We start from the raw sequence: 25,502 nt of genomic DNA on the forward strand, positions 1-25,502 counted from the left end.
GCAAGAGAGAGCCAAGACGCAAAGACAGGCAGTCTCCTGTCCGGGATGGGAAATCTGCCCAGGCCCTATGCTCTGGGAAGCCGGACAAACCCTGGGTATGCACAATCCTAATGGCAGAAAGGGTTTTGTGCAAATATAGAAAAATGATCTTGTGTCGAATACCCACGTTCCAGGTAATTTTCTAAAGAATACCCACGCTACAGGTCAGTTTCTAAAACTTGTTTATTTCATTTTTTTAAGCGGGTATTTTTTAAAAGCTTTTATTTGGAACGGGGTAAATAGTACACTGAAGATTTAGGACATTCCGGATGTCTGTGACAGCAACACCGAGCTCAGCACACGCGCCCTGTTGCCGGGACCCAAGGGTGATGCAGCGGGCGCGGCCGGCGGACCCGCTGGCCCCTCTCCCTCTTTCTCGCCCTCTCGGTGTGTGTCTCGGTGCCCGCGGGCCCGGCCGGCGGAGGCGGAGGACATCCCGGCCCTTCTCTCTTCCCGCCCGGCCGCGGAGAGGTCTCCTCAGGTCGGGGGGAGGCGGGGGATATCCCGGCCCTTCTCCCTTCCCGCCCGGCCGCGGGGAGGTCTCCTCAGGTCGGGGGAGGCGGGGCGGCGGTGCGCGGCCGCGCGGGGGCGCTGCGGGCCCTGCGCGCGGCCTGGGGGCTGCGCGTGCCGGCCACGGCATTCCCGCTGCCCGCTCGGCGCGCAGCGGCCGGGAATGGGGGAGCTGCCGCCGCCGCTGCTGCCGCTCTGCCCGCGCCCCGCGGCTCCGGCGCCGCCTCCTCCTTGCTCGGCCTAAAGCGCGCTCGCACTCGTGGATCCCGGCAAGGAAGGGGCCATGGGCCGCCTCCCCGAGGCGCGGCGGCTGTGAGGCGGCCGTCGCTCGCTCGTGGAGCCGCGGGGGAGAGGCTGCCGGCGGCCGGCCAGGCTGCGCCGGGGAAGGGAGTGCCGCTCGCAGCCGGCGGCGGGCGCGCAGGCAGCACCTCGGTGCCGGTGACTTGGGGGTGCCGCTCCCCGCCCGCGCCCGGCCGCGGCGGTGGATGGATGCGCCATGGCCACGCTGGTGTGCCGGGTGCAGCTGCTGGATGACACGGACCCCTTCAACAGCACCAACTTCCCCGAGCCCACCCGGCCGCCGCTGTACACCTTCCGGGAGGACATCCCGCTCGCCACCCAGCTGGCCGGGGTGCACCGCCTCCTCCGCGCCCCGCAGAAGGTACCGGGGAGGGCAGGGCCGTGTGAGTGGGGGGCACCGGGCGAAGGGCAGCGGCCTCTCCGCAAGCGCCCGGCAGCGGGGAGCAGAGGCCGGCGGGCGGCCGGGTGGGCTCGGGGAAGTTGGGGCGGCAGCCAGGGCTCCGCGCCCGGCGGCGGGTCTGCCCCGCCGGCTCCCGTGTCTCCGCCGGCGCTATCCTTCGCCCCGGCAGTACCGGCATCTCCGTAAGTCCTGGGGACAGGCCCCGGGGGACGGCGGAGGGGTTCCCTCTGCTGCTCTCCTGCGTTCCCAAACGCTCTCAAGGGCAGCTACCGCCTCTGCTTTAGCTGTAGCTGCCTCAGTCTTTCCCTAGGAGAAGGAAAACCTCATCAAACCAAAGGCCAAGTTAGGTATCAAGTACTCGGTGCCTGTGCTTCGCTAGCGTTGCCTGGGTATCTGGGGATACTGCGGGATAAGGTGGTGTGTCGGGCCAGCCGGGCTGCGCCGGGCACGGTCGCGCCGGCAGGACCCGGGCTTTGCCTGGTGAGGTTTAATGAGCCAGGCAGTTCCAGCCGGGGCTTTGGTAAAAATAGCAGCGTCTGCTGCCCTTGAAACAATCGGTGCTACTAGTCCCTCTTGCGAAGAACTGCAGCATGGCCCTTGTCAAGTCTTACCTATCTCTTCTTGTATGCTTCTTCTAATGCATGTGCTGGCATTAGTAGCTCTGCCCTTGAAATCAGGCACCCAAGCATTCTCCTTGAATTTTTAGTTTTCAAAGCAATGCCATTGATTGACATAATAATAATGTCTTTTCATTATTATCTTGTATCTGCACATTAGTTCTGCAGAGTGCACTGAAGAAGAAAGGAAAATATGCCTACTTTTTTTTTTTTTTCTACCAAGTAAAAGTTGTAAAACTTTTATTTGCTCTGTGATGAAGTGGGAGGAAAATACTCTCTTAACATCACTTGTTGTATTATGCTCATGGGAGCCTGCGGAAAGATGACAAAGGGCTGTGTGTCCCCTTAGATTTAAGGATATCCAAAACCCCATAAAAGTATTTCAGAGGAAAGCTCATGGAGCAGACAGAAGTTTTGCATTTGTAGAACGGTTTCCTCGCATAATAGTTGCCAAGGATACAGCATCCAGTGAACAGAGCTCTGCCTAAAGCACAAAAACTTTGGAAGCTCTTGGTGCGCTGGGTCAATTCTGTTTTCATGTGCTCAGTCGTCCCCAATTCAGAGAGTGGTCCCATTGTTTTCATGGGAGGCTTTTTTTTTTTTTGGAGTTGGAGCTAATTAAAAGAAAGGCACGATGGATTCTGACATGTAATGAAGTGAATAAAGAGATAGTTTAAAATCTGGATTTAAAGTTAATTCAACTTCATTTTCAGCTTCATAACTTTGTTATGTTTTGCTTTGGTTTGAATACTTCCCTGACAATTTTTTATAACTTTTTATACTAACACCACCACCAACTTGGTTTGGCGTCTTAGGAGCCTGCCAAAATCCACGGCCACTTGTATAGGCTTCACTCCTACCCAGTCTTTCTGCATGCAGCATTTCTCAAGTTTAATTAATGTTTGGAAAGTAGACTTGCAGACTTGGGGTGAGAGATGGCCATGTCCCTAGAGGTGCTGTAAACCCGGCTATTGAAAGATAGTTGCTCTGCTAGAGGCAAGTCCTGGCCCAGTGAGTTGTTAATCTGAGGTTCTGGCTCTTCGAAATACTTTGTTTCCGTTGTAAGGGTGTAGGCAGGCTCATTGAAATCTGCTTACATGGTTACAGTTACCTTTGTGTTTGCAGAGCCGCCTGTTTCTGCCTTAATTATGTCTCTTGGCTATCTCTTGGCTTCTACCAGGTAAAAAAAAAGGGTTGTATGATTAGACTTGTTTACCTTTATTCATTGTAATGAAAGCATAGTTCCGTGTTTGCACTTGCAGTCAGGGCAGCATTTCTGTGTTTGGCGTTACATCTTTGTACCTGTAATTCTGTAAAATAAACTGATATGTGTCGCTTTCGTCTGTTTTTATTTTTTTTTTTTGGGGGGGGGGAGGTGGGCATATTCTTTCTGCAGCCTTTCCTCAAGACCATATTCACTGGTCAATAGAAGATCACCACATTATTTGACGAAGAAGACTTTTGCTCCATTTCACCCAGAGATCAGGGCAAATTCTGATCTCAGAGGAATGCAGCTGTCAAAGCAGAGCAAAGGTTGAAATTCAGGTGTCGGGTCACATCGACACATCTGAGGTTTGATTGATTAATTACTTTGAAAATTGCTGAGCTAGTGGATTGAGGGTCCATTTGGTATCATCACGGTGACTAGAGCAAAATATCTTGAAACAGACCTAGGAGTTTCTAGCTCAAATGATGTCTGTGCCCATGGCAGGAGAGTTGGAACTTTAAGGTCTGTTGCAACCCAAGCCTTTCTATGATAATGATAATGAAATGCATAGGAACACCAATGTGTTCCTAAATAATTTATGAAGTTTTATAAACTGATGGCCTTTTTGCTAACAGGTTTGAATTATCAGCACTAGGCATTTTTCCAGCGAGTTTTAAGTTGCCATCTCTTGACTTGGGTGAACATTCACTTACTCTCTGAACAGAGCTGCCAGCTTGTTGCCTTCACACCACTGGATGATTTGCACATCTTTTAGATGATGTACTGCTGTGGGATGTACTTGATAGGATGAAGTCAGTGTCAGGAATCCAGCTCACTTCACTGGGGTCAGATTTCGCCATTGCTGTCTTGAAATTAGTAATGATGACAGTGTAGTGACGGTGGTATTTTTGTAGTTAGTAAAACAACTTGTGTACTGCAAGTCATTGTAAGTTAAACATTATAAACAATTATTAAGAAAACCATTTAAAAAGTAAACGAAAAATGCTTTTACATTCAGACCTGTCATAGTATGTCATTAGTAGCTTTTTTGTAACCAACAGATGTTGTAGCTTTATTCCAAAGACCAGGATTTCTTCACTCTAGTTCTTTGAAAGTACAACTCAATTTTGCATGTTGGTTTTACTGCTTCTTTTCCTTAAACTCACACTTTTACTTGAGTTTGGATGCAAGTCTAGATCTACACACTGTCTTCTGAGCAACAATGTTTTTAGATCCTTATGCAGGTTCACTGGGAAGTTAAGAAACTGAGTTCTGTGAATAATGTCTAGGATGGTCTTTACAATCCTGAATAATGTGGAGCACCTAAGCTGGTTGATAGGGAAAACTCACAAGAAGAGTCTCTTTCTTTCACTTGGGATTGGGTGCCTAATTGTATCCTCCTCCCTCTTTTTTTCCCTGCTTCTCTCTGTGCACACACTTTTCTCTACATCCATATCTCTGGATACAGCAGCTTGTTGTTCATTGGGTTGTGCTCAGTTCTGTCTGGCATGCACACTGAGCCTCATGGGGCTGGGCACTGTCATCAGGAATGCTTGTTTCAGCTATCCCCCATGGTAAGGAGTGATTTGGTCCTAGATGGTAACACACCATCGTTGTTGACGATGCACTGAAGTGCCACAAATTCTGTTACAGTATTTTTAGCCACATTTACAAATTCTTGCCGAGTAACTATGCCACATTGCAGCGTTTTTGTGGTTTGCCTATATTGATTTGGCTGCCTAAGGTGCCATTTTGAATTTGGCTTTTATTGTTCATGAGGATTTTAGGTCACTCTTACTGTCTGTTGTATGAAGTAGAACTGGATCTAGTTTGGACTCTGACTTCAGATGTCCCTTTTGCCCATTTCTGTGAACCTTGGGAAAATTCAGAACTGGGTCTAAATTTGTGGCTCAGGCCCCGTGCCAATAATGCTCTTTGAATCTAATTCGGTACATTGGGTTTGTTGGTTTTGAATTGCTTTGAGTTACTTGATACTTATAACTTGCTGACATAGGGTCGCTCAGGAGAGTAGCTATATATACATGGCCAATGTCAAGTGGTGTGCTTTTTTTAGAGATCTTCTTCATTATAACTTATTCACATAATTACAGCATGCTGAGTATGTTGCCATAGTCTGTTTTCACATGCCACAGTAGTGTTCAGTGTTGGGGCAGCTCTGTAAGAAATACATCTTTACAATAATATAGGACATCACTCTGCCTAATATATCAAGAAAACATAATTTAAATACATTGTGTAACAAAGCAACAACAACAAAATCTTTCCATGCATATGGGGTGCTGGTGGAGATGGTGTAAAGGAGAGGTATAGTTCCATAAGGATAATTGTTTTGATCTTCTGTTCCCTCTAAGAAAATTGTAGACAACTTCTATGTTTAAATGCCTTCCAAGAATTTGTAATTAGGAACAGTGTCATTCAGAAAACAGTGGTATAAGCAAATAAATCCAGTGAGTGCAAGAGGGATTTGAGAGTTTCATTCATAAAGAAGCCATCCACATTTCCGTTTTCAGCTGCTGTGACTTAGCCCTACATTTAAGCCAGGGCTCACTCTGAGGCATGGTGTGATGTAAACTGATAGCAGGAATAGTTCCACTGGTTGTGCCCTGGCATGGAGCTCAGCTCTGGCATTGAACTCAGTGCCAGGCTATACCCTGGCAGCAGCCTCAGGTTTTCTGAGAGCAGTAAGCCTATCAGCTGGCTCCTCTGCCCTGGGTTTCCTTGGCATTAAGTAATAATGCATTGGTCCACAGAGGCTAGGCAGAAAAAGAAGAAAGTATGGTTTGAATCCTGATTCTGATGTAGGTACTGGTAAAGAGCAGCTGAAGAGAGCATTTCTCTTCTCTGAAGAGAGCATTTTTGGGTTAGTCATTATGTTGTTAATGGGAGCTGAAGAATAGAAGATGGAAACTGGAATATTGTCATTTTCCCGGGGAAAATGAACCCACACCTAAGGTAAAATGGCTAGTATCTTCCACAAGTGTTGCTGCTGAGGACTGGGAAATATTTTAGTTGAGGGCTGTCAAGACACATAGGGCTTTCATGTTCTGCCACAGGCAGGTGGACATCAGCCTTTTTTTCATCCTTTGAGAGAAGAGGGGATTTTACACAAAGGTTGTTTCCAAAAGGTTTCCAAAGTGTTCTGACTCTAGTCAAGTATTTCTGGAGCTGACAAATTCTTGTGCTTCAAGAGATTGACCCTGTAGCAGACATGTGCTTGAATTTTATAGGGAATTATTTATGAGGGCAGAGCGGGGTGGGATAGTGCTCTGTCTCCTGACTTGACAGCACAAGCTGCATCAGAGTCCTCTGTGAAGCACACTTTTCTGGGAGAGTATGAACACCTGCCCTAAAGCACAACTGTGAAAAGTTTCTCAGTCTCCACCAGCTAACTGTCTTCTGTGGTGTGGGCCTTCAAAGGAGAAGAAATACCCGTAGAACAGATACAAAATAATTGTCAAATGCCTGGCTTTACCTCTGGCAGTTTAAGGTAAGGGAACTTTGAAGTTCTTGCAAGGTTTTTCTGACAAGTTATGGTTTGGACAAGTTGCAGTTCAGTTGTTTGATCCAGGCTTAAAAGCTGTGTTGTAAAAGCAGGGGCACAAATCTGTCTATCCCAGAGATTCAGTTCCTGACTTTGACACCTCTCTTGCAGGTCACTGAGTTTGGCTGATCATAGCTCAAGGGCTTTCATAGAGCTCCGTGTCAAGAATGATAGGAGTGAGTGTACTGGTAGTTCTCAGGATTCCACTAAATTTTTAGGTCACAGATTGGTCAGATGCAGCCTCTGGAAAGTTGCATCACCCTGTGTTTCCTGGAGGTTCTTAGTCAAAGAAAGGAGATTAATAGGAAGAAGTTAACCTTGATGTTATCCTACCACAAATCTTGTACTTGCAGTTCCAATTTTTGATGCTTGCTCTCAAAACCAGTTTGTAGATACCTCATTTTATCCAAATTCTTCTTGTGTAAAGATTACTAGTGGATTAACTGAGCAAGAAACTAAGATGACTGCAGTTCATATGTATGTTGGTAAAGGAATAGTCAGATGTGTGGGACTGTTACAATCTCCTTTTCTTCTTCCTGTATTGCTCCAAATAAGAGCAAAAGTTCTGACAAAAGTTCTCACAGAAGTTTTAGAAGAGTTTTCACTTCCTAGTGCATCCACAGCCATCCTACCTTGCCAGTAATTAGGGTCTAAATGAGAATCCCTTTTCTTTCTGTCTGATCTCACTCGCTGGGTTGTGACGATGAGCGATGAGCGTTACAGCCTTTGTGCAAATGTATGTGAGGCAGCTGGGCTGCAACTCACCCATCCATCACATTGTCACTGAGACAACCCTACTTGGTTTTAAAGTCCATTTCTCTGGCTGGAATCCAGCCAGGACAGGTTGGTACCTCTACTCTTTCAAAAGGTGTTTCGTATTTTTGAGTGACTTGAAGTTGTCTGGGCTGGGGCTATACAGCTCCTTTGGTAAATGCTGCTTCGGTAGGCTGAACGCGTGTGCTAAGATATTACTTCATTACCAGCTCAGAGGAAAGAGTGCCAGCTACTTACACCTCTGTCATCACTTTCCACACAACCTGGATTGTGTTATATTAATATTAACTTTATATTGTATTACAGTTACTAATAAGACAGCAAGGAATGTTGTTACATATTTTTAGCAGTGGAACAAGTTGGGACAATAGTAGCAGTGAACTCTGTAGTAAACCCAACTACCTAGAAACATCTGCGACTGTCTGGCATATGAAACTATTGAAGACTGTCCACGTCATCAGCTCAGCACATATATACCACAAAAATGCATTGCCGTTTCCCATTTCCAAGTTAAAAAGAAGTAATTCTGTCATTCCCAGCATTTTAAGGATGCTTAAAAAAAAATAGCTTAGACATTTTCCTTTACTTTCAGTATGACTGCTTGACTTTAGTAGTCATACTTCTCAACTGACCCTCTGGCTGCTTTGTGAGAAGGATATTTATTTATTTTATTCCACAGAATCCTGGAAAATTGCTAATTTTGGTCCTGCATGCCTAGTTGCTATCGTTAAATATGGGCAATGCATTATTGTTAATCTTTTGGTCATCATTTTACGTGGTCATATTGGTCATCATTTTACGTGGTAGTGATCATTAGGCTGAGTAGAAAGGATTGGGGTGACTGGAAAAGCAGCTTCGTCTTCTTTTAGTTGTAGTTCTAGAGGGGTTTGCATGACAAAATATATATACTTGGAAAAATGAAACAGTGTTGTCTTGTGTTTACTAACAAACTCTTGTGTTTACTAACAAACTCTTGTGTTTAGTAACAATTAAACTCTTGTGTTTACTAGCAATTAAACTCTTAGTATTGGGAGGATAAGAAGAAGCTGCATAAATAAACAAGTTGTAATACAAAGTAAAGTCAGGTATGTGTGATTACATGCAGTAGTGGAGGGCTGTGTATGGCTTGAAGCTCATCAGCCACAAAAGTAATAAACTGTATCTTGTGCAGTTCTATTGCTTTAGCTCTAGTGATAGGGATAAAGCAATGCACTTTTCCTCTTGTACACATCTTGCATGATTATATTGGAATAAAATGCACTTACAGATAGCGTGTTTTTCCCTATTTAGGAAAGAAAGAAAGTTTACTTTCATCTTGGTTTCTGTGTTTCTTCTCTTCTAGAAGCTACAGACTATTCCAGTTAAAAAGATAGTTTAAGTAACTTTGATATTGGTTAGAAAATAAAAATGAGGGACATTTCAGTGCTGTTCCTTGAAGCTAGTTGCTTCAGGTTTACTAATGAGCCCTTCAACTTTTGTAAGTGAAATTAAAAAAATAATTTTCTTTAGAATTGTAAAGATACTATTGCAGCCAGAAGTAGCAGCATTGGAGGTAAAGTAGCTGCTCCTGCTGCTGGTGAGGTGCATGTGGATTTTGTGTTATGGGTTTTTTTGGATGGCTTTATTATTGACAAGGAGAAGATGAAGTCCCTGGACTCTATCTGGTGGGCTTTCTCTGCGTGTTCAGTGTGAACCACCTGGCATGATCTGGGGACTGGCAAAAAAGGCACTTGTAGCTCTCACAGCTGTGCCAGCCAGGTTGCTTATCTGAGTGTCATATGCCAGGTAGAGCTAGTTGAAAAAGCACATTGTGTCTGCTTTATTACTTCATTACTTCAAGGCTTGCAAGGAATGAATGTAATAGTGGAGTGTGCAATCAGGAAACCAACAGGAATCTCATCTGTGCTAGTGAAATGCCAAATGGGGTCTTGAACCTGTTTTTTTCTCAGTGTGGAATTAAAGTTCTGAGTTTTCTCCAAGTGCCAGTGATGAACTCATTCTTCTAGCCATGGGGTAGACATTAATAGACTTCTAGTACTTGGAAAGACTTGGTATTTTACGGGTAGTGAAGAAATCAGGAAAAAACCCACATATCTACGCTCTGTTTATTCCCATACTGCAGCAGCTGGCCCTGGAGCATGACCTTTGACTCCAGACACAAAGGATTGTTATTTTCCCCTTCAGCTCTAGCATTGTGAGGGACTTGGCTTGTGAAAATCTTGAGTCCTCTGCCCTCTTTAAAGGAGGTCTTGGTGTCTCTGTTGTGGAATACCCTTCCAGGTTTTCCAGGCAGAGAATTAAGGATACCTGTTTCAGATTCCTGAAATTGTAAGATTTTTCTGTGCTGCCCTGCTTCACAGGCTGGAAGGACCTCATTGTCTGACCATTGTCTATAAAAAGTAAGTGAATTTGTAGGATTTTCTTTGTGTTTTGGTTTGGGTTTACTTATTTTTGTTAAAATTGGTCACCTTCAAAAAGGTGCAGGGACTGGGAAGCTTTGTAGTGGTGAGTTCCAAGGAGATGCAGATTCCCGTATGTCTCGTTATGGAACTGTGCTGGTCCTAAGGATTTCTGAATTTCAGAAGTCCCCCTCATGAGGCACATTTCATCACACTCCTTCCTTTAGGCATCTTTAGGAAATTGTAATGTGATTTGAGAATAGGTGTTTTGTAAAAAAATGTCTTACTGAGGAAGAAAAAGTGCTGCTAAATTACACTGTTTGTGCTTTTCAGTCTCTACATGTGTTATTTTATTGTTTTCATCATTCTTTTTCAAGTACTCTACCATGCTACTAGTTGATTTGAGCTTCAGTTATAAATGCAGGCAACCTGTAATCCCAGTGACTATGAGTAAGGCAGGCAGGCTTCATTCACAGGTGGAAAAGCAGTGTATTTTATTTCAGACAGACGTGACTGATTTATCCTATATGAACATTCTAAATGATTATGTATTGCAATGATCATTGCTGGTCACAGCTGAAGAACTCTCATCTTACTGTGAATTTTTTTGTTCTGGTTGAATTATAATACGTGGGGTGCTTTTAGTCTCTAACTACACAAGGCAGAAAGAAATGCAACTCCTCTAGGTTTAGTATCCACAGTTGCATTTGCCTGTGACCTGAGCGCTCCTGTAGTGTCTTATATACAGCCTTCACTTTATACTGTAGTATTGCTCATTTTTCACTTGTTATGTCCCCTTTATTTTTGCACAGAAGTGAGCTTGAACAACTGTAATTAGTGCACTTAGATTTGTTATACTTGCCTTGTAGGCAGTAATGTGTTCTTGTTTAGATGCTGATTTCAATTGTTGCTTTTCTTAGCCTAATTAAAAAGTTAATTTGTCTGCTGTATTGTTGCTACTGTATGGTGGTGTTACTGGATGTTATTCTGCCTTATGTCTGCATTACTTTAGTTGTGCTTCTTCTAGACTAAGCCTTGTCTGGGAAGAAAAATGAGTCATTTTTCTGACAAAGCTGAGAGTTGTGGGGGAAAGTGGTGGAATAAAATCCTCATCTTGTAGAAGTTAAAGAAATGTAGTTTCTGAGGCTTAAGGTGGGTGTCTCAGTTCAGATGCTGCTGAATTTGCTAAAACCTAAAATGATTTTAGGTTTTCTGTTTTCTTAATTTTTTTTTTTGCTTAGTTTTGAAATGTGGATGAAAAAGCTACCAGTTATCAATGTGAATTTATGTTTAGCCTAGGGTGTGCCCATATCTTTGAGTTTCTGAACTTATTGTTCAGAGACTCGGAATCTGGTTTTTTTTTTTTTTTGGTGCCTTCATTTCATCTTGCTAAAGAAAAGTGATCAGCACTCAAAAATGTGCCCTTTGGAGAAATGACCACCTTTAGTAACTTTGAAATCTGGGAGCTTGTTATAATGGAGAGAATTATCTCAAGATAAAGAATTCTTTCTTTGCTAATTAGATGTGCCCATAATTTATATAAGTGTTTAGCTTGAAAGTCCTCAGAATATATATGTGTTCCTTTTAGTATTTTTCTCTCTTTCATCAAGGGGTTTGAAGGAAGTGTTTCCTAGTGGTCATTTGTATGAAGATGAAGATGAATAGGATGCTGTTTAGGCTACTTTTCAGAGGCTGTATAAAAAAAAAAGATTGGTCCTAGGAAACTGGTAATGGAACACAGCCATAAGCTTCCTTATGTCATTGATTAGTATTCAGCCATAGTTTTAGAGTACAGTAGTTGTTACTGTTTGATGAATCATTTAACTATGTCCCAGGGAATAATTGATTGTATTGTGGTGTCACCTGTTTTTGTTTTGATAGTTTCAAAGCATTAAGTCCTACAGGTCCTAAGTCTTATTCTGTCTGTTAGACAGCAAGGTTCATTTTAATTTTTTTTACATGTCTGTATAGTTGGATGGGAAAAGCCTGAAAATGTGACTCCTGGAGAATAAAAACACAGCAAGAGTGTAACATTTTAAATTAAGAGTTATCACTTGAATGTGTAAAAATATATTGGCTTGAAAATCTTAATTTTTCTTCTTGGTCTTATGAAATTCAGCTATTTAAAACCATCCTTGCAAATGTTGTAACTGCTACCTCAGCCCAAGACTTCAGGAGAGCCAGAATGTGGACAGAGTTGTCTCTTCATTGGCAGCATTCTCAGACAGGATTGAAGGGGGCTGCTCGGAGTTGGCGAAGCTAAAGGTATCTGAACACCTGCCAATGAAGGTAGAAGGATATTGATTTTCAAGATTGCCACAATGATGTCTGTCTTTCATTAGTGGTAAATCGTACTGAAAGGAATTGGGGTAAAACTGTAATTTGTTTTAATGTTTTCCTCTGTGGTCTGTTAACAAGGATGGGTGAGATGGGAGTGTGGGCTCTGCCAGTAAAGACATCGGCTACTACGGAGCAGCTGCCTGTCTGGTGCACCTCCTCCCAACATTGACTCCAGTTTGCCACCACGTTCTCTCAACATGTTTCAACATGTAATTGCATTGGCCTATATACAGCAATGTGGCTGTCTTGGACTTTAATCCTTGCCATTGTCAGAGTGCTGATTGAATTGCAGACTAAAAATAGGCTGTACTCAGACATGCTGTGTGCTATCAGTTGTGCTCTGCTTTGGCAGTCTATTGGTAACATGACATAATTAAAAGTTGACAAAGGCCGCAGGCAGAATGCTGTCCCATGATTTCTAGGATTTAATGCTTGAAGAAGGTATTTTCTTAATGTGATGAATTTGGCTCACATGATTTTAGCTCAAATAAATGACCTACTATACTATAGTCCTGGTAGGCTGTTGAAAGAATGTCCTTGTCTTAAACCTGTTCTTTAGATTGATATTTCTTCTGTGGGAAAGCCACTGGTAATAGACCGTAGCATTTGGAAATCATTACAGTTTGGTGTGATTTGAGTGACAAAAAGGAGATTAGAAATACTTTTCAGTGCAGTGTAAGTTGAGCTATATTTACTTCCTTTATGTTATTACAGTTTGTCACTGATATTCCAACAAATATTTCCGAAAGATATATGCATCTGAGAAGAGGGAAATAGCTTACTATCTTGTGAGTAGTCATCAGCTAGTGTTATTTTAAGAAATTTCAAGGGAGATTGATTAAAATTATGCTTTCATGTTCTTCATCCACCAAATTAGATGTCTTGAAATAAAAAGAGTAATCTAAATGTCTGAGATAATTAAGCACCAGTTCATAAATTATGGTTTGAAGAAATACTCAACAAGAAAAAAACCCAACCTTTTTCCTCACTGAATTCCTCCGAAGGACCAACCATGGGGATGAAGGCTGACGGGTACTCAGTCTTTGTGTTTAATTGTTAAAATCAAGTAAGGGAAAATAAGCTACAAATAATTGCTGTAAAAAGATTACTTTCTTGGACATTTGTGTGTATATGTAAATGCAATCAAAGTAATATTAATCCTGCCTTTGTTTTCTCATGTTGATTATTTGTCCATTTCTTCAAAATAAGTCAAGGCGGAAGTGTGTTCTGTAGGTGAGTCATAGGAGGTTATTATTGAAGCCATGCTCCTGTGGTACTTTTTAACCACTGGATGTTTGACAGTTTAAATAAAGTGACTGATTTCATACTGTATTTCCATGAGGGTACTAATGAGTTGTATCGTTCAAATTTTTTTTGAAGGCAGATTTTTGAGACAACCAAAGACTGATGGAGTAGGGTGAGGGTACACGATATGAAAGAAAAGTAAGTCTATAAAGCTTTCCTGGCCCAGAAACAAGAATACAATCATGAGCAGGTTGCCAGCCAAATTTAGTATCTCTTGTAGACTGCACTTTGTCACTTGTAACTTGAATAGGTGTTATGTCAAGATATTTTCTAAGAGAATCTGTTCTAGCAAACCAAACCTCTTGTTTATTTTTGGATATCTCTGTTAAATATTGATGGGATTTGTTTTGAGAAGTTCTGTTTAGCTGCTTGGGCAAGTCTGAGGGATTTGGCTTGAATATTCTTACCATAGTCTGTAACAGCATAGTTGTGTGAACTTGTGCCTGTCCTACCAGGGAATTTGACTGATGTTTGCTGTTGCAGTGGAACCTGTTTTGGCTTGACTGTAAAACTGTCACCACTGGGCAATGACCTGAGTGGTGCTCAAATTAGTGTCTGCTTTTATGAGCTACAAATGGAAACAGAAAACCCTATTTACTTAATCAAATTCTATTGAAGCTAATTACTGTGTTTAGTTTGTTTGTCTTGTGGAGAAGGGAGGTGAGTGCAAATCCCCAACCACAGAATGTTTATACGAACACATGGAGGTGTTTGGGCAATTACAAAGGCCTGTGTAGCAAAGCAGGCTATGTGGTTTGTGCCATGTCTCATTCTTCCTACCCATCCCCTTTCTGTTTTTCAGTAAAGCAGCCTGTGCTGTGTCAGAAGGTACAAGCTCAGCTTAAAGCTGATGTGGGTTTGCGGCTTGCTGTGAGTCAGCCTCCTTAAGGAGACAGATTTTGGCGATTGATGATAACTACTTTGTTCCTCTTCATGAGTGACAGCATGGTGATGGGCATTTGGTGCAGCTGTGTTGAGTAACCAAGGCTTGCTCCTTTCATGCAGTACAGGTAACAGAGGAAGGAAAGTCTGTTCTTTTTTTAAGAAAAGGGTTATTTAAAAGGCAGAAATAGCATTGTAATTGCTTGATTCTCAGAAGCAATTTCTGGAGGGCCATGTATGAAAGGGGTGTGGCTGTAATCTCCAGTGCTAACAAAAGGATAAGCAAGTAAGGAAATTGCATTTGAGCTATGCAGTACAACGTAATATTCAAAGCCTTGTTGTACTCCTGCCCATATTCCTGATTTACATTTAGGAAATGCTTACTGTTAGTTGCAGATGTGCTTGCAGTGGGTCACATAAAGATGATTTGTTAATTTTTTGAGGCCACTGAATGAAGAGCTTCTGTTTGGAGTAGAGAAGAGGTGAAGCTTTGAAGCACATCAGTATAGAAGGGCAGAACTGGTAGAGCTACTATGCTAGACCAAAAGGAAGAACCAAACAAAAGCCTTGTAATACAGAGAAAGTCTGCCTCATCCCTGGATGCACATGTATGTTTGGGGTATAATGAAGAATGAAGACCAGATTTTCTTTCCTGTATCAAGTCTTGGAAAATAGCCATTTCATCTTCCCAGAGAAACAAAAGGTTTTGAGGCATGGATCATTGTCTCTCTGAGTGCAGGAGTGAGTGGGGTGGTAGAGGAGAGCAGTGCCTGGGATTCCAGGAGAAGCATTTCAGCTGAATGGCTCCTAATGGAAAAATTGGCATGACGTTTTAATAGCAACATTGCTGTTGCAGATTATAGAGTTAATGTTTTGTTTATGCACTTTTCCCTTGAGTGTTACATTACAACCTTAGCATAGTCTTCTAAAGTACAAAAGAAAGTACTAAACTGATAAGCAATCTTTTATTGCACCTTGTTTTGTTCTGGTTCAGGAGAAAAAAGGTTTGTACATAGTCTGTTGTTTTATGATTTGGAGGCAGGGGAATTACTTTGTTGTCTTTAAAGTCTTCAAACCTTTTAAAGTGAAAATAAGCTTAAGAAATACATCTATTGTCAGGGAAAAAGATATGAAGTCTATCCAACTTCCCTGAACTAACTGTTATACTTCAGCCAGCCCCTGAGAAAACTTTTACAACTCATTTCAGTTATGAGTTGGTATCCAGTTGTTTTATTTGTCCAGAGGAAAAATTATATTTATGTCATGGTCTCATCAGTGTCAGAGCAGCAGGTGTCTAAAATTGCTGTGAGGAAAACTGGCTTTTTACTCTATATTGGGTGAAACATGTTTAGGCCATGGTTTTAATATGCTAGTCCAATGTACTAAAAATACCCAGTTAGTGCAATAAAACTGTATCTGCATGGGCTGTCATGTCTCAAGTGTAAACCTCATGTGTTTAAAACTGGTTAGTTGAATGCTTGTTGGAAAACGTTTTTGGGATGAAAAGTTTAACAGAATTTGTCAGGATAGCCATGTCAGTACCTGCTTAAGCTGTTGATTTTTGAACAGGGCTCAACACTCGGTTTCCTTTGCCTGAAGGAATCTGTATCCATTTCTCATCTGTAAGGAGAGGGCTGTCACTGTTAAATGTGGACCATTCCACATTTGTATTAAAAATAGAAATCCAGCATACAAGACAGTGGTGAAGTTTGCAGATTGCACCATGGGTCATATTGTCAATCACCCTAGTTTTGGCATGTTGAATCCTCTCATTCACACAGGGAAGGTGTTAATGAGACTTCCCTTAGGGATGTACTTCTTTTAATGGCCTAAGAGTCTTCTAACTGTCATGTTTCCTGTGAGAATATTACTGATATTTGAAATTATTAAAATGAGTAAGAACTCTGTTTAAAAAGTAGTATATATTTTTGCTATTCAATTCAAGTCATTTAAACTGAAGAAAGTAAAGAAGGAACATATAAATGGGAACCTAAATAAAAATATCATATTAAATTAAACTTTTGACTGGCAAGACTTTTTTTACCTATCTTCAGTTTTGGGAGACACATAGAAAATGAATGATGGGAAGATACTTGTTTGCAAAATACTTGCTGTTGAAAGAACACACCATGTTGGCATATGTGGTGAAAGACTCTCCAGACATGTAAAGTGCTCTCTGCACAAATATATTTTAATTAATTTTAATCTTATTTAACAGATTGTAGCAGGACAGTTGTCAAAGGTGGGGGTATTTTCTTCATGCTCTTGATGACACAGTGCTGGCTAGAACTTCGACTCCGGATCTTACAATAAGTACTTTTGGTATTTTAGTGTGTGTATGCATAGCACAGTGGTGAATGACTGGTACTTGAAAGCCATTTTGCTACTTGCTTAGCTATCTCCACTAAAGTTTTCTAGATATGGGTCAGAGGAGACATTTTTCTTTTGAGTTTGAATCATATTGAATTGGATGCGGTGGAGTAGTAGGCCATGAGTATGGCCTTAATATGCAGCTCAGCTGGATTCTCAAACGTTATTTTTCCAAGAGCTCTTTTTAGTGAAATAATGGCTTAAACAATAAGTTTCTGGGCACTATCCTTGTGTAAATGACAGTAATTGTTTTACTATCCAAACCCGAGGTACTTTTTTCAAATATATTGTCATTTGGCTACTGAATGAACATTTAGTGCTAGTATATATTCTTTATTTGGCTTTTTTTGTGATTATGTACTTTTGTTGTCTGTTACCCCTTTGTTAGTGTTTTTCATCATGCTGTCAAATTATTCAGTATTCATAATATAGGAATAAGCAGCTTCTGGTTTGTACTTGTCCATTGAGCCTGATTGTTCTTCTGCTTCTTCTTTTTCCTGGAAAAAGTAAATACCCTTATTTGGTATTACAAATATTGTTTTGTCACAAGCCATCATTAAGGCTTATAATAATAGTCATCCAAAAGCTGCTATAGGCTTTACATGAAATCTGTTGCATTTTTAAATATTTTTTACATTTTGCAAACAAATAAATTACTTACAAAGAATACAGAAGTATGTAGAGCTGGACATGTTTAAGGGTAACTCAGCAGAGTGGTTTGTCAATCAGAAACCCTCCCAGCAGAAAATCAACCATAGCTGGTAATGATCTTGGATTCCTTTCTCTTCACATCCTGGTGAGATTTCAGCAACCACTATGTCTAATCAGACCAAAGCATGGTCATCTTGTCATCATGACACCATTGTTTAGCAATCAGAGCTGATCTTTCTGGAGTAGAAATTGCTGAATGACTTGATTACACTCTTTGAAAGATGATTATAGTGTACCTGAAAGGTCTATGACCTGGAAAAAGAATCTCTTGAATGTTTTATGTGAAATATACCTATGTTCTCAAATTGACTTGTGTCACCTGAAGCTAAATTCGAACCAAGGCTGTCATGGAAGGGAAGCATGGGATAGCCTTTGGCATGAGTTAGCCTTGGCATGTTATGCATTTATACACTGAGGTTCTCTTATGTGCATTTCTGCAATGGGACCCTCTGTATACTGTGGAAGCCTTGTTGTTGTTTAATGGAATCAGTTTTCTGGTTTGGTGTCTCATGAAACTGTGTGACTTAAGAGCTGTTTCTGTTGCCTGTGCTTAAATGGTTGCCTTTGCTTAGCAGAGAACCCAACTACCTTCATAGCTCACAGGGCCATTAAGGCATACAAGTATGAAAAAGTTACTGCATATGTTCAACAGATGAAATTTTTAATCTACTGTTTGTCAAAGCTAGTGAGGGAAGCCTAATGCTGGGATTGAGATATCCAACATAAGCTTAAATTGCAAAGTTTCACTTGCAGAATTTCTGTCATGTATTTGCAGCATTCTTGTCTTTTGTTTTCAGTGATGGACTTTGAGTTGTGGTTCCCCTCCACCATAAGGACAAAGTTACCACTTACATAATAATTGCAAAGTATAGCAGAAATTGACTGCAGATCTATACCCTACACTGTTTACAACCCCCCCACCTCGATTATTTAATAAGTGGTTTCTAAAGGAGGACTGTTTATTCACTAGTAATCAATATTTTCGTATGGTTCTGGAAGGGCAGTCAGGACAAATGAATTGTGTTTATTAACTTTTCTGTTGGTTCATAGGACTTGCAGTTACTCATCCAATCATCAGTTTAATTTCTTGTTATAAATGTAGTGCAATTTCATATCATAAACACTGTGTCCAATTGGAAAAGAAGAGAGAAAAAGAGAAATCTCATAGATTTAGTTTTCTTACTAGAAGTGTTTTGTGCCCCAATGAATCAAGATTTAAAATTTTTTGCTAGTGCAGCTCAAGGTACAACTTTGTACATTTGATCTTATAAAAAATCAGTTAAATATGATCTTCTCTCTGTGTGTTCAGGAAAAACAGGTAATTGAGACAAGAAAAGACTTCCTTCAGAGCTCTTGCTCTGAAGATACTCTAAGCAAATCCTTGTAAACTGTGTTGCCAAAGCTTTCTGCTTTGCTCTGAGAGTCAGGAGATATTGAAGCTGATTCCATGGAGATTTATGGAAGAACACTTATGGTGTGAATGAGAAGTTGGTGTATGACCATGAGTCTGATAGAGACCCCACTCCTGTTCCACTGAGGAGAACACTTTTTTGTTTTCTCTTGAAAAATCAGGACCTTCATCTCTTCATGCTTGATATTTATCAATATATTTTTGTGGCTGTCTAAGAAATCTGAGTGCAAAATCTGTCTGTTCGTACAGGTGGCCATGTAGAGTCCCAGTATCTTCTCTGGAATTGCGCCTGTATATCTATGAGGAGGAGGAGGTGCTGCTGCCAGAAAAATCCAACAAGAGTACATTAAATAAACCTGCAAACCCAGTCTTGTATAGTGCTTCCCAAGAAGACAGCTGACATATTTCCTGTTTAAAAAAAAACATGGTAATGATTTTTCTTCCCAGCATTGATTGTTTAGAATTCTTGTGCCACTGTCTTAAGAAAAAAAAGACAAAGGTGCCAAGAGAAGTAGGGTTCTTTTCTTGGATGGTGAGCCTTTCCTCAGGTCTGAAATAGAAGCAGGAACTCTGAGGCCTGAATGTCAGAGCACTCTGTGGTAGATCATTTTAACATGACAAAAAATTTGAGAGGGAAGATGGCTGATAACTGGGGTGCAGAGACCATGTTAGCAGAGCTGGGGAGAAATGGCAGCAGTTGCTGCCTGCAAGACATCCAAAAGTTATCTATCAATGAGGAAAAGCAGAGAGAGATAAGAATTTTGGCTACTGAAATAACATGATCATCAAGGGTTCTGCATTTTACTACCTAAAAGATCGGTCTACACATTATTAAAGCTACAAGACTGTCCAAGGTTTACAGAAATAAAAAACAACCCTCATTTCAACCTACTTCATGCAATTATAAATAGAGATGGTGTATTTTTAAATTAGATTCTTTCTGTCAAATTTTGCTTGTCCTAGTATGCCAAACAAGGATACAGATATGCAAAACACTTCTAAGAGGAAAGTACTAGGAAGAATTAGTTGCTGCTCACTCTTTCAAATAATCCCAAATCCATCTGGCACAATCTGCACCTATAGCCTATGGATACATTTATAATAATCTTATAAGCAACTTGTTGGAAAGAACATATTCATGCCTGTCATGAGAAAAAATAAGTTTTGACTTTTAGATATCTGAGACATCTGGAAGGGCCATGAATTTCCTGGTGGAAAACCTTCTCAGTGAAACATCTGGGGCTTATTTCTCTGTCTAAAACCAAATAACCTGAAAACTGTTTGAAGCATGTATTTAAACATAATAACTACCAGGATGTTTGCTCTACCAGTGAAGAGCAATGAAATGCTTCAGAAAAAAAGGACTCAAAAAGCCCAACCTGAAATGCCTCTGCTGCAGAAATTGAAGTATCATTTTCAAAATAAAGGAAGAGTAGGAAGGACTTGTGCTCACAGTTGCTTTTTGCACTGAGCTGACACTTAGTGAAAATGTTTTCTGATTTTTTTTTGGATGGGTTTTTTGTGGGCTTTTTTTTTTGTTTGTTTTTTATGGAGGGAAAACCTGTATTTCTAATTCTTACTTTGAACCTTCTTCATACATGACAAAAAGGTTCATTCTTTTCCTGTTTTAGGATGATGGAGTTATCTATTTGTTGTCTGGCCAAGCTGAGCAACCATAGCTGTTGTTTTTTTTTTAACTGGGCTTCACAATGGCTTTTGGATCATCAAAAACTTCCTGCTACTTAGATTGTCAGCATTTTTCCAATCTCTGGATCTTTGTTGGATTATGCTTTGTTTGGGTCTTTTTCCTTTGGACTATTGCCAGGATGGGATTGAATGTTGCCTCTTGCCTTTTTTTTTTTTTTTTTTTTTTTTTTTTTTAATTTACTTTTTGCTTTGGAAGTGAAAAGTCACCAGAGGTACTGCACGGAGGAGAAGAGTGAGTATCCATGGCCACAGGAATGCTCCTGGGTGCCCAGGGTTTCCATGGCCGTGTACCAACCAACTACAACAGCAAAGCAAAAGCACCTGTGGAGAATTTCAAAACTGTCTCCTCTTTCACGGACTGCCTTTTGAATGCACCACCAGTATTCAGTCCTTGTTTTGCCCCTTATAAATAGAGAAGGACTAGTGTTTCAAGAGGGGACTGTGTATGCACTGAAAAAATAATGGGTAAACTGTGTGGGTGGTCGAGTCCAGAGGGTGATGGTGAATGCAGTTACGAACCAGTCAGCGGCCAGTTACAAGTGGAGTTCCCAAAGCTCATTATTTGGGCCAGTCCTGCTTAACATCTTTATTGATGATAAATGGTCCTCAATAAATAAATGATAACAAATAAGTGGTTGCATGTACCCTAAGTAAGTTCAAAGACAACACCAAGTTAGGCAGGATTGTTGATCTGCTGGAGGCTGGGAAGGCTCTGTAGGAGGATCTGGACTGGCTGAATCGAGAGGCCACGGCTATCTGCATGAGGTTCAACAAGGCCAAGTGTCAGGTGCTGTCCTTGAGTTACAACAACCCCAGGCAGCACTACAGGTTGGGACAGAGTGCCTGGAAAACTGTCCCCTGGAAAAGGACCTATGGGTGCTGGTTGACAGCAGCTGGACATGAGCCAGTGTGTGCCCAGGTGGCCAAGAATGCCAATGGCACCTGGCTTGTATCAGTAACAGTGTAGTCAGCAGGACCAGGGCAGTGATTATCCCACTGTACTAGGCTCTGGTGAAGCTGCACTGACCTTCTGTGTCCAATTCTGGGCCCTTCACTGCAAGAAAGACATTGAGGTGCTGGAGGGTGTCCAGAGGACGGCAGTGGAGCTGGTGAAGGGTCTGGAGCACAAGCTTCGTGAGGAACAGCTGAGGGAGCTGGGGCTGTTTAGCCTGGAGAAAAGGAGGCTCAGGGGAGACCAAATCACTCTCTACAGCTCCCTGAAAGGGGGCTATATTGAGGTGGGAAGCATCCTCTTTCCCCAGCTAACTGGACAAGAGGATATTGGCCACAAGTTGCATCAGGGAGGTTTAGGTTGGATATTAGAAAAAAACTCTTTATGGGAAAGGTGGTCAGACACTTGAACAGGGTGCCCAAGGAAGTGGTAGAGTCATGATTCCTAGAGGTATTTAAAAGATGTGTAAATGTGCCATTTGGGCACATGCTTTAGGGGTTCACTTAGCAGTGCTACAGTTAATGGTTAGCTTGATTATCATAAGGTCTTTTCCAACCTAAATGATTTTATGATTCTGTGAAAGCCAAACAAAAGGAATGGTCCTTCTTGCCTATTGAAAGAACCAGTTTCTTATTTCACTTACAAGCTCTTGGAGGGGATGACATCATCCCTGCAGAGCTGATAAAGTTACACTGGTGTATACATTGTGAGTGTAGAATGGCATCAAAGGCTCTGATGCTTTGCAAACTGCAGTTGTTTATATGTTAATTTTAAAAATCATACAGGGGTTATGCCTCTGTCCTTTCACTGTGTAGTCTAAGAGAGCAACTTAACCAAGCCATGCTTCTCTTCCTACTGTAAAAATTGCTTTCAAATTAATTGACAAACAAAAGCACCATGAATAAAACAGAGCTATGTGCTTCGTATTTCAGAGTTTTTGATTGTAGCTAGCTCTCACTAGAGAGTGTGAGCTATGTGAGACATTTGCCTGTAGTGAATGAAACTGGAAGGATGAATAGCAACAGCTCCAAGGTAAAGTTCTGTTATGTTATTGCAGTATAATATTGATTAAGCGCACTCTGAAAGTAAATTAGTTCTTGTTGTAATTCATAGTAAAATCAATTCTGAAGAGAGAGACTAATGGCTGTTTGTTTTGGTTTTTTTCCCTGAATGTGTTGTTTACTTGTTTTTGTGGTTTATCGCTGTGCTGCTGATTTTTCTTAAGTCAGTGAAAGGTATGGTGTTTATCAAAGGAATATATGAAGTGAGAAACAGGTCTGTCTTTCTACTAGTTGCTCAAAATGAGTGCTTTTTTATCAGACAGGAGAGTTTGCCATTTTACTTGAGCCAGATCCTTTTGTAATGAGGGTAAAGCAGCTTTACGGAAGAGAAACCTATTTTATTCATCATTACTAGTTAACATGATGCTTTTTTAGTGTAAAGTAGTATAGAATTAATTCTCATGTCAGAAGAAAGCCTACACTTCTGTTTTGAGACTTTTGGGTCTCAAAACAACTACCAAAAGGCCATGTTTGGAAAGAGGGGATAAGCTTGAGATGAATGCCTTGATCTGAGGCTTGGGAGAACATTTGCTCTTTCTGGATGTGCCAGAAGCTTGCTGTGTGACTGTGGGTTAACCATCTTAGGGTTGCCACTGCTGTGGGAAGTGTGATTCTTCCCACTGTTTTAAATTTGCTCCTAGCTTTGTTCCAAACTTCAAGCATTGGGCATGTTACTCCATGTGAAAACACTAAAAGTTGTTTCAACTTTTACTATTAAAGGTGTTTACATGCAGCTGAGTTCTCTTCATAAACCACATACACATTCCTATTTAACTCAAAATCATAAATCAGTGTATTTAGTGTGCTTATTGAGGATTTTTAAAAATTATTTCTCTCTTTTCTTGTTTCTTTTTTTTTTTTTTTTTCTTTTTAAGAGAAGTCCTCCCCCACAGAGTTGGGAAGTCCCTAGTTTTGTAAGGTGCAAGTATGGTGTCCTGCACCTTCTGAGAAATATTAGACCAGATAATCCATACAATCTCAGGGCATATTCTCTATGTAATAAGGTATTCCAAGTTACTTTGTTACAGGCAGCAGCAAGGAACATCTGAGCTCTCAACCACATGGGTATGAAGGCTTATCTGTGGTACAAAATATTATATCAATTAATTTGGGAATGGAGAACTGTGTGTGGTCTTGCCCAGCTCGTATGAGCACACCCCTAAGGACCAGATCTGCACAATAGCCTTGGACATCTGTGAAGTAATTTTGATAGTTTAATCTTCAAAATAGCATCTTCCCCTTCCTTGCTTGTTCTCAGCTCTCTTAAGCAGAGTTCTCATATGATACATGGGTTCAGTTGCAAATCTGCATTAGAAACTTCCAAACAGCTGGCCCAGGGCTGTTTTGACAGCTTGATGCCCAATTGCACTGCAAGGAAACCCAACCATTTGTTGTGAGGTAGATTGTCAAAATGATCTATGTTACAAGTTGCAACTGCTGGGCAGGGGCTGGAGTACACACATGAGATTGTTTACTCTGAAGCTGACAAAGTTCCAGCTTGCCTGACAATGACACATAGTTACATAAAGGTGCCATGTACATTTGTAGGTCTTGTAGGTGTCTGCGACCATTTCCAGTATTTTTTGCAGGCAAATGCACTAAAAATCAATTAGGCTTTGGTAAGTCCAGTCAAGTACTGCAGAAAGCTATGTGCAATTTTAGTGGGTTTGACCCATTTCGCTTTTCAGAACTGCTCTTTATGCTTTATTTTGGTCATTCAGATTTGATTGTTTGGTGTTTTTTTTTTAATGTGGGCAGCAAGCACTGTAAATAAGGGCTCCAAGTGGGTTGGTTTATAGGAACTTTTATGCTTATATCAAAATACAAGTACTTAGTTGTTCTTTTGTGCATTAAAGAAAGTGATAACTGGTGTCATTGATCTATAGTAGCTAATGCCAGGTGGTTAAGAGGGATTACTTAGGTGATGCAGGCATGTTTCACAGCAGAATAGGAGATCACAGCATACAGGGGGGTTTGCTGAGATGGAGAAATCCCAGGGAAGTGCCAAGACCTGCCGGGAGCTGGCCACTTGCATGAGACATGGTGGGATGGGTCCTATGACTAGAATGGATGGATACAGGCTCCTTATGAAGGATGGAGAGTGGGGACACATGGAGGGAATGATGTCTACTAGTCAATGACCAGCTGGAGTGCATGGAGCTCTGGCTAGGGGTGAGTGAGGACACAACACAGAGATCATGGGTCAAGATTAAAGGGAGGACATTGTAGTGGGGGTCTGGTACAGGTGGCCTAAGAAGGAAGACGAAGTAGGTGAGGCCCTCTGTAGACAGATAGGAGAAGCTTCATGTTCACAATCTCTAGTCCTCAGAGGGGAATTTGACCATCCCATTATCTGTTGGAGGGACAACACAGTGGGGCAGAAGCACTCCAGAAGGTTCCTGGAATATGCTGATGATAACTTCTTTCTCCAAGTGATGGAGGAGCCATTGAGGACGAGTGCTATGATGAACTTCATTATCTTTATTCTCACCAGCAAGGAGGAGCTGGTAGGTCATGTGAAGCTCAAGGGCAGCCTCAGATGCAGTCGCCAGGATCTGGTGGAGTTCAAGATCCTTGGGCAGCCGGGGGGATGCACATCAAGCTCTCTGCCCTACACTTCAGAAGAGCAGTCTGGTCTCTTCAAGGACCTGCTTAGTAGACTACTACGCAATGAAGCCTTGGAGAGAAGAAGAGCCCAGAGAAGCTGGGTAATATTGAAGGTTCACCTTCTACAAGCTCAGGAGTGATGCATCCCCAAAGAAAGAACGTCAGGCAAAACCACCAGGAGGTCTTCATGGACGAATAAGAAGCATCTGGACAAATTCAGACTCAAAAAAGAAGCATACAGAAGGTGGACTGGGAGGAATACAAGGAAATTGTCCAAGCAGCCAGGAATTGGGTTAGGAAAACTAAAGCCCTGGCAGAATTAAATCTGACTGGGAATGTCAAGGATAG

General features: G+C 41.4%; 1 protein-coding gene across 13 annotated transcripts in view; it reads left to right on the forward strand.

Moving 5' to 3' along the window:
- The first annotated feature begins 647 nt into the window (after window positions 1-647).
- The window catches only part of FHOD3 (formin homology 2 domain containing 3), a 376,649-nt gene continuing 351,794 nt past the window's right edge, over window positions 648-25,502 (forward strand). For 7 of the 13 annotated variants that reach the window (XM_038126866.1, XM_038126862.1, XM_038126863.1 and 4 more), the window contains exon 1: window positions 648-1,210. In XM_038126866.1, the coding sequence (XP_037982794.1) occupies window positions 1,046-1,210 (165 nt within the window). In that variant the 5' untranslated portion in view covers window positions 648-1,045. The remainder of the gene's footprint in view (window positions 1,211-25,502) is intronic. The other 6 variants (XM_038126870.1, XM_038126868.1, XM_038126871.1 and 3 more) reach the window with 1 other exon arrangement.

Source organism: Motacilla alba, chromosome 2 (assembly GCF_015832195.1).
Source record: "Motacilla alba alba isolate MOTALB_02 chromosome 2, Motacilla_alba_V1.0_pri, whole genome shotgun sequence".
Classification (NCBI taxonomy): Eukaryota; Metazoa; Chordata; class Aves; order Passeriformes; family Motacillidae; genus Motacilla; species Motacilla alba.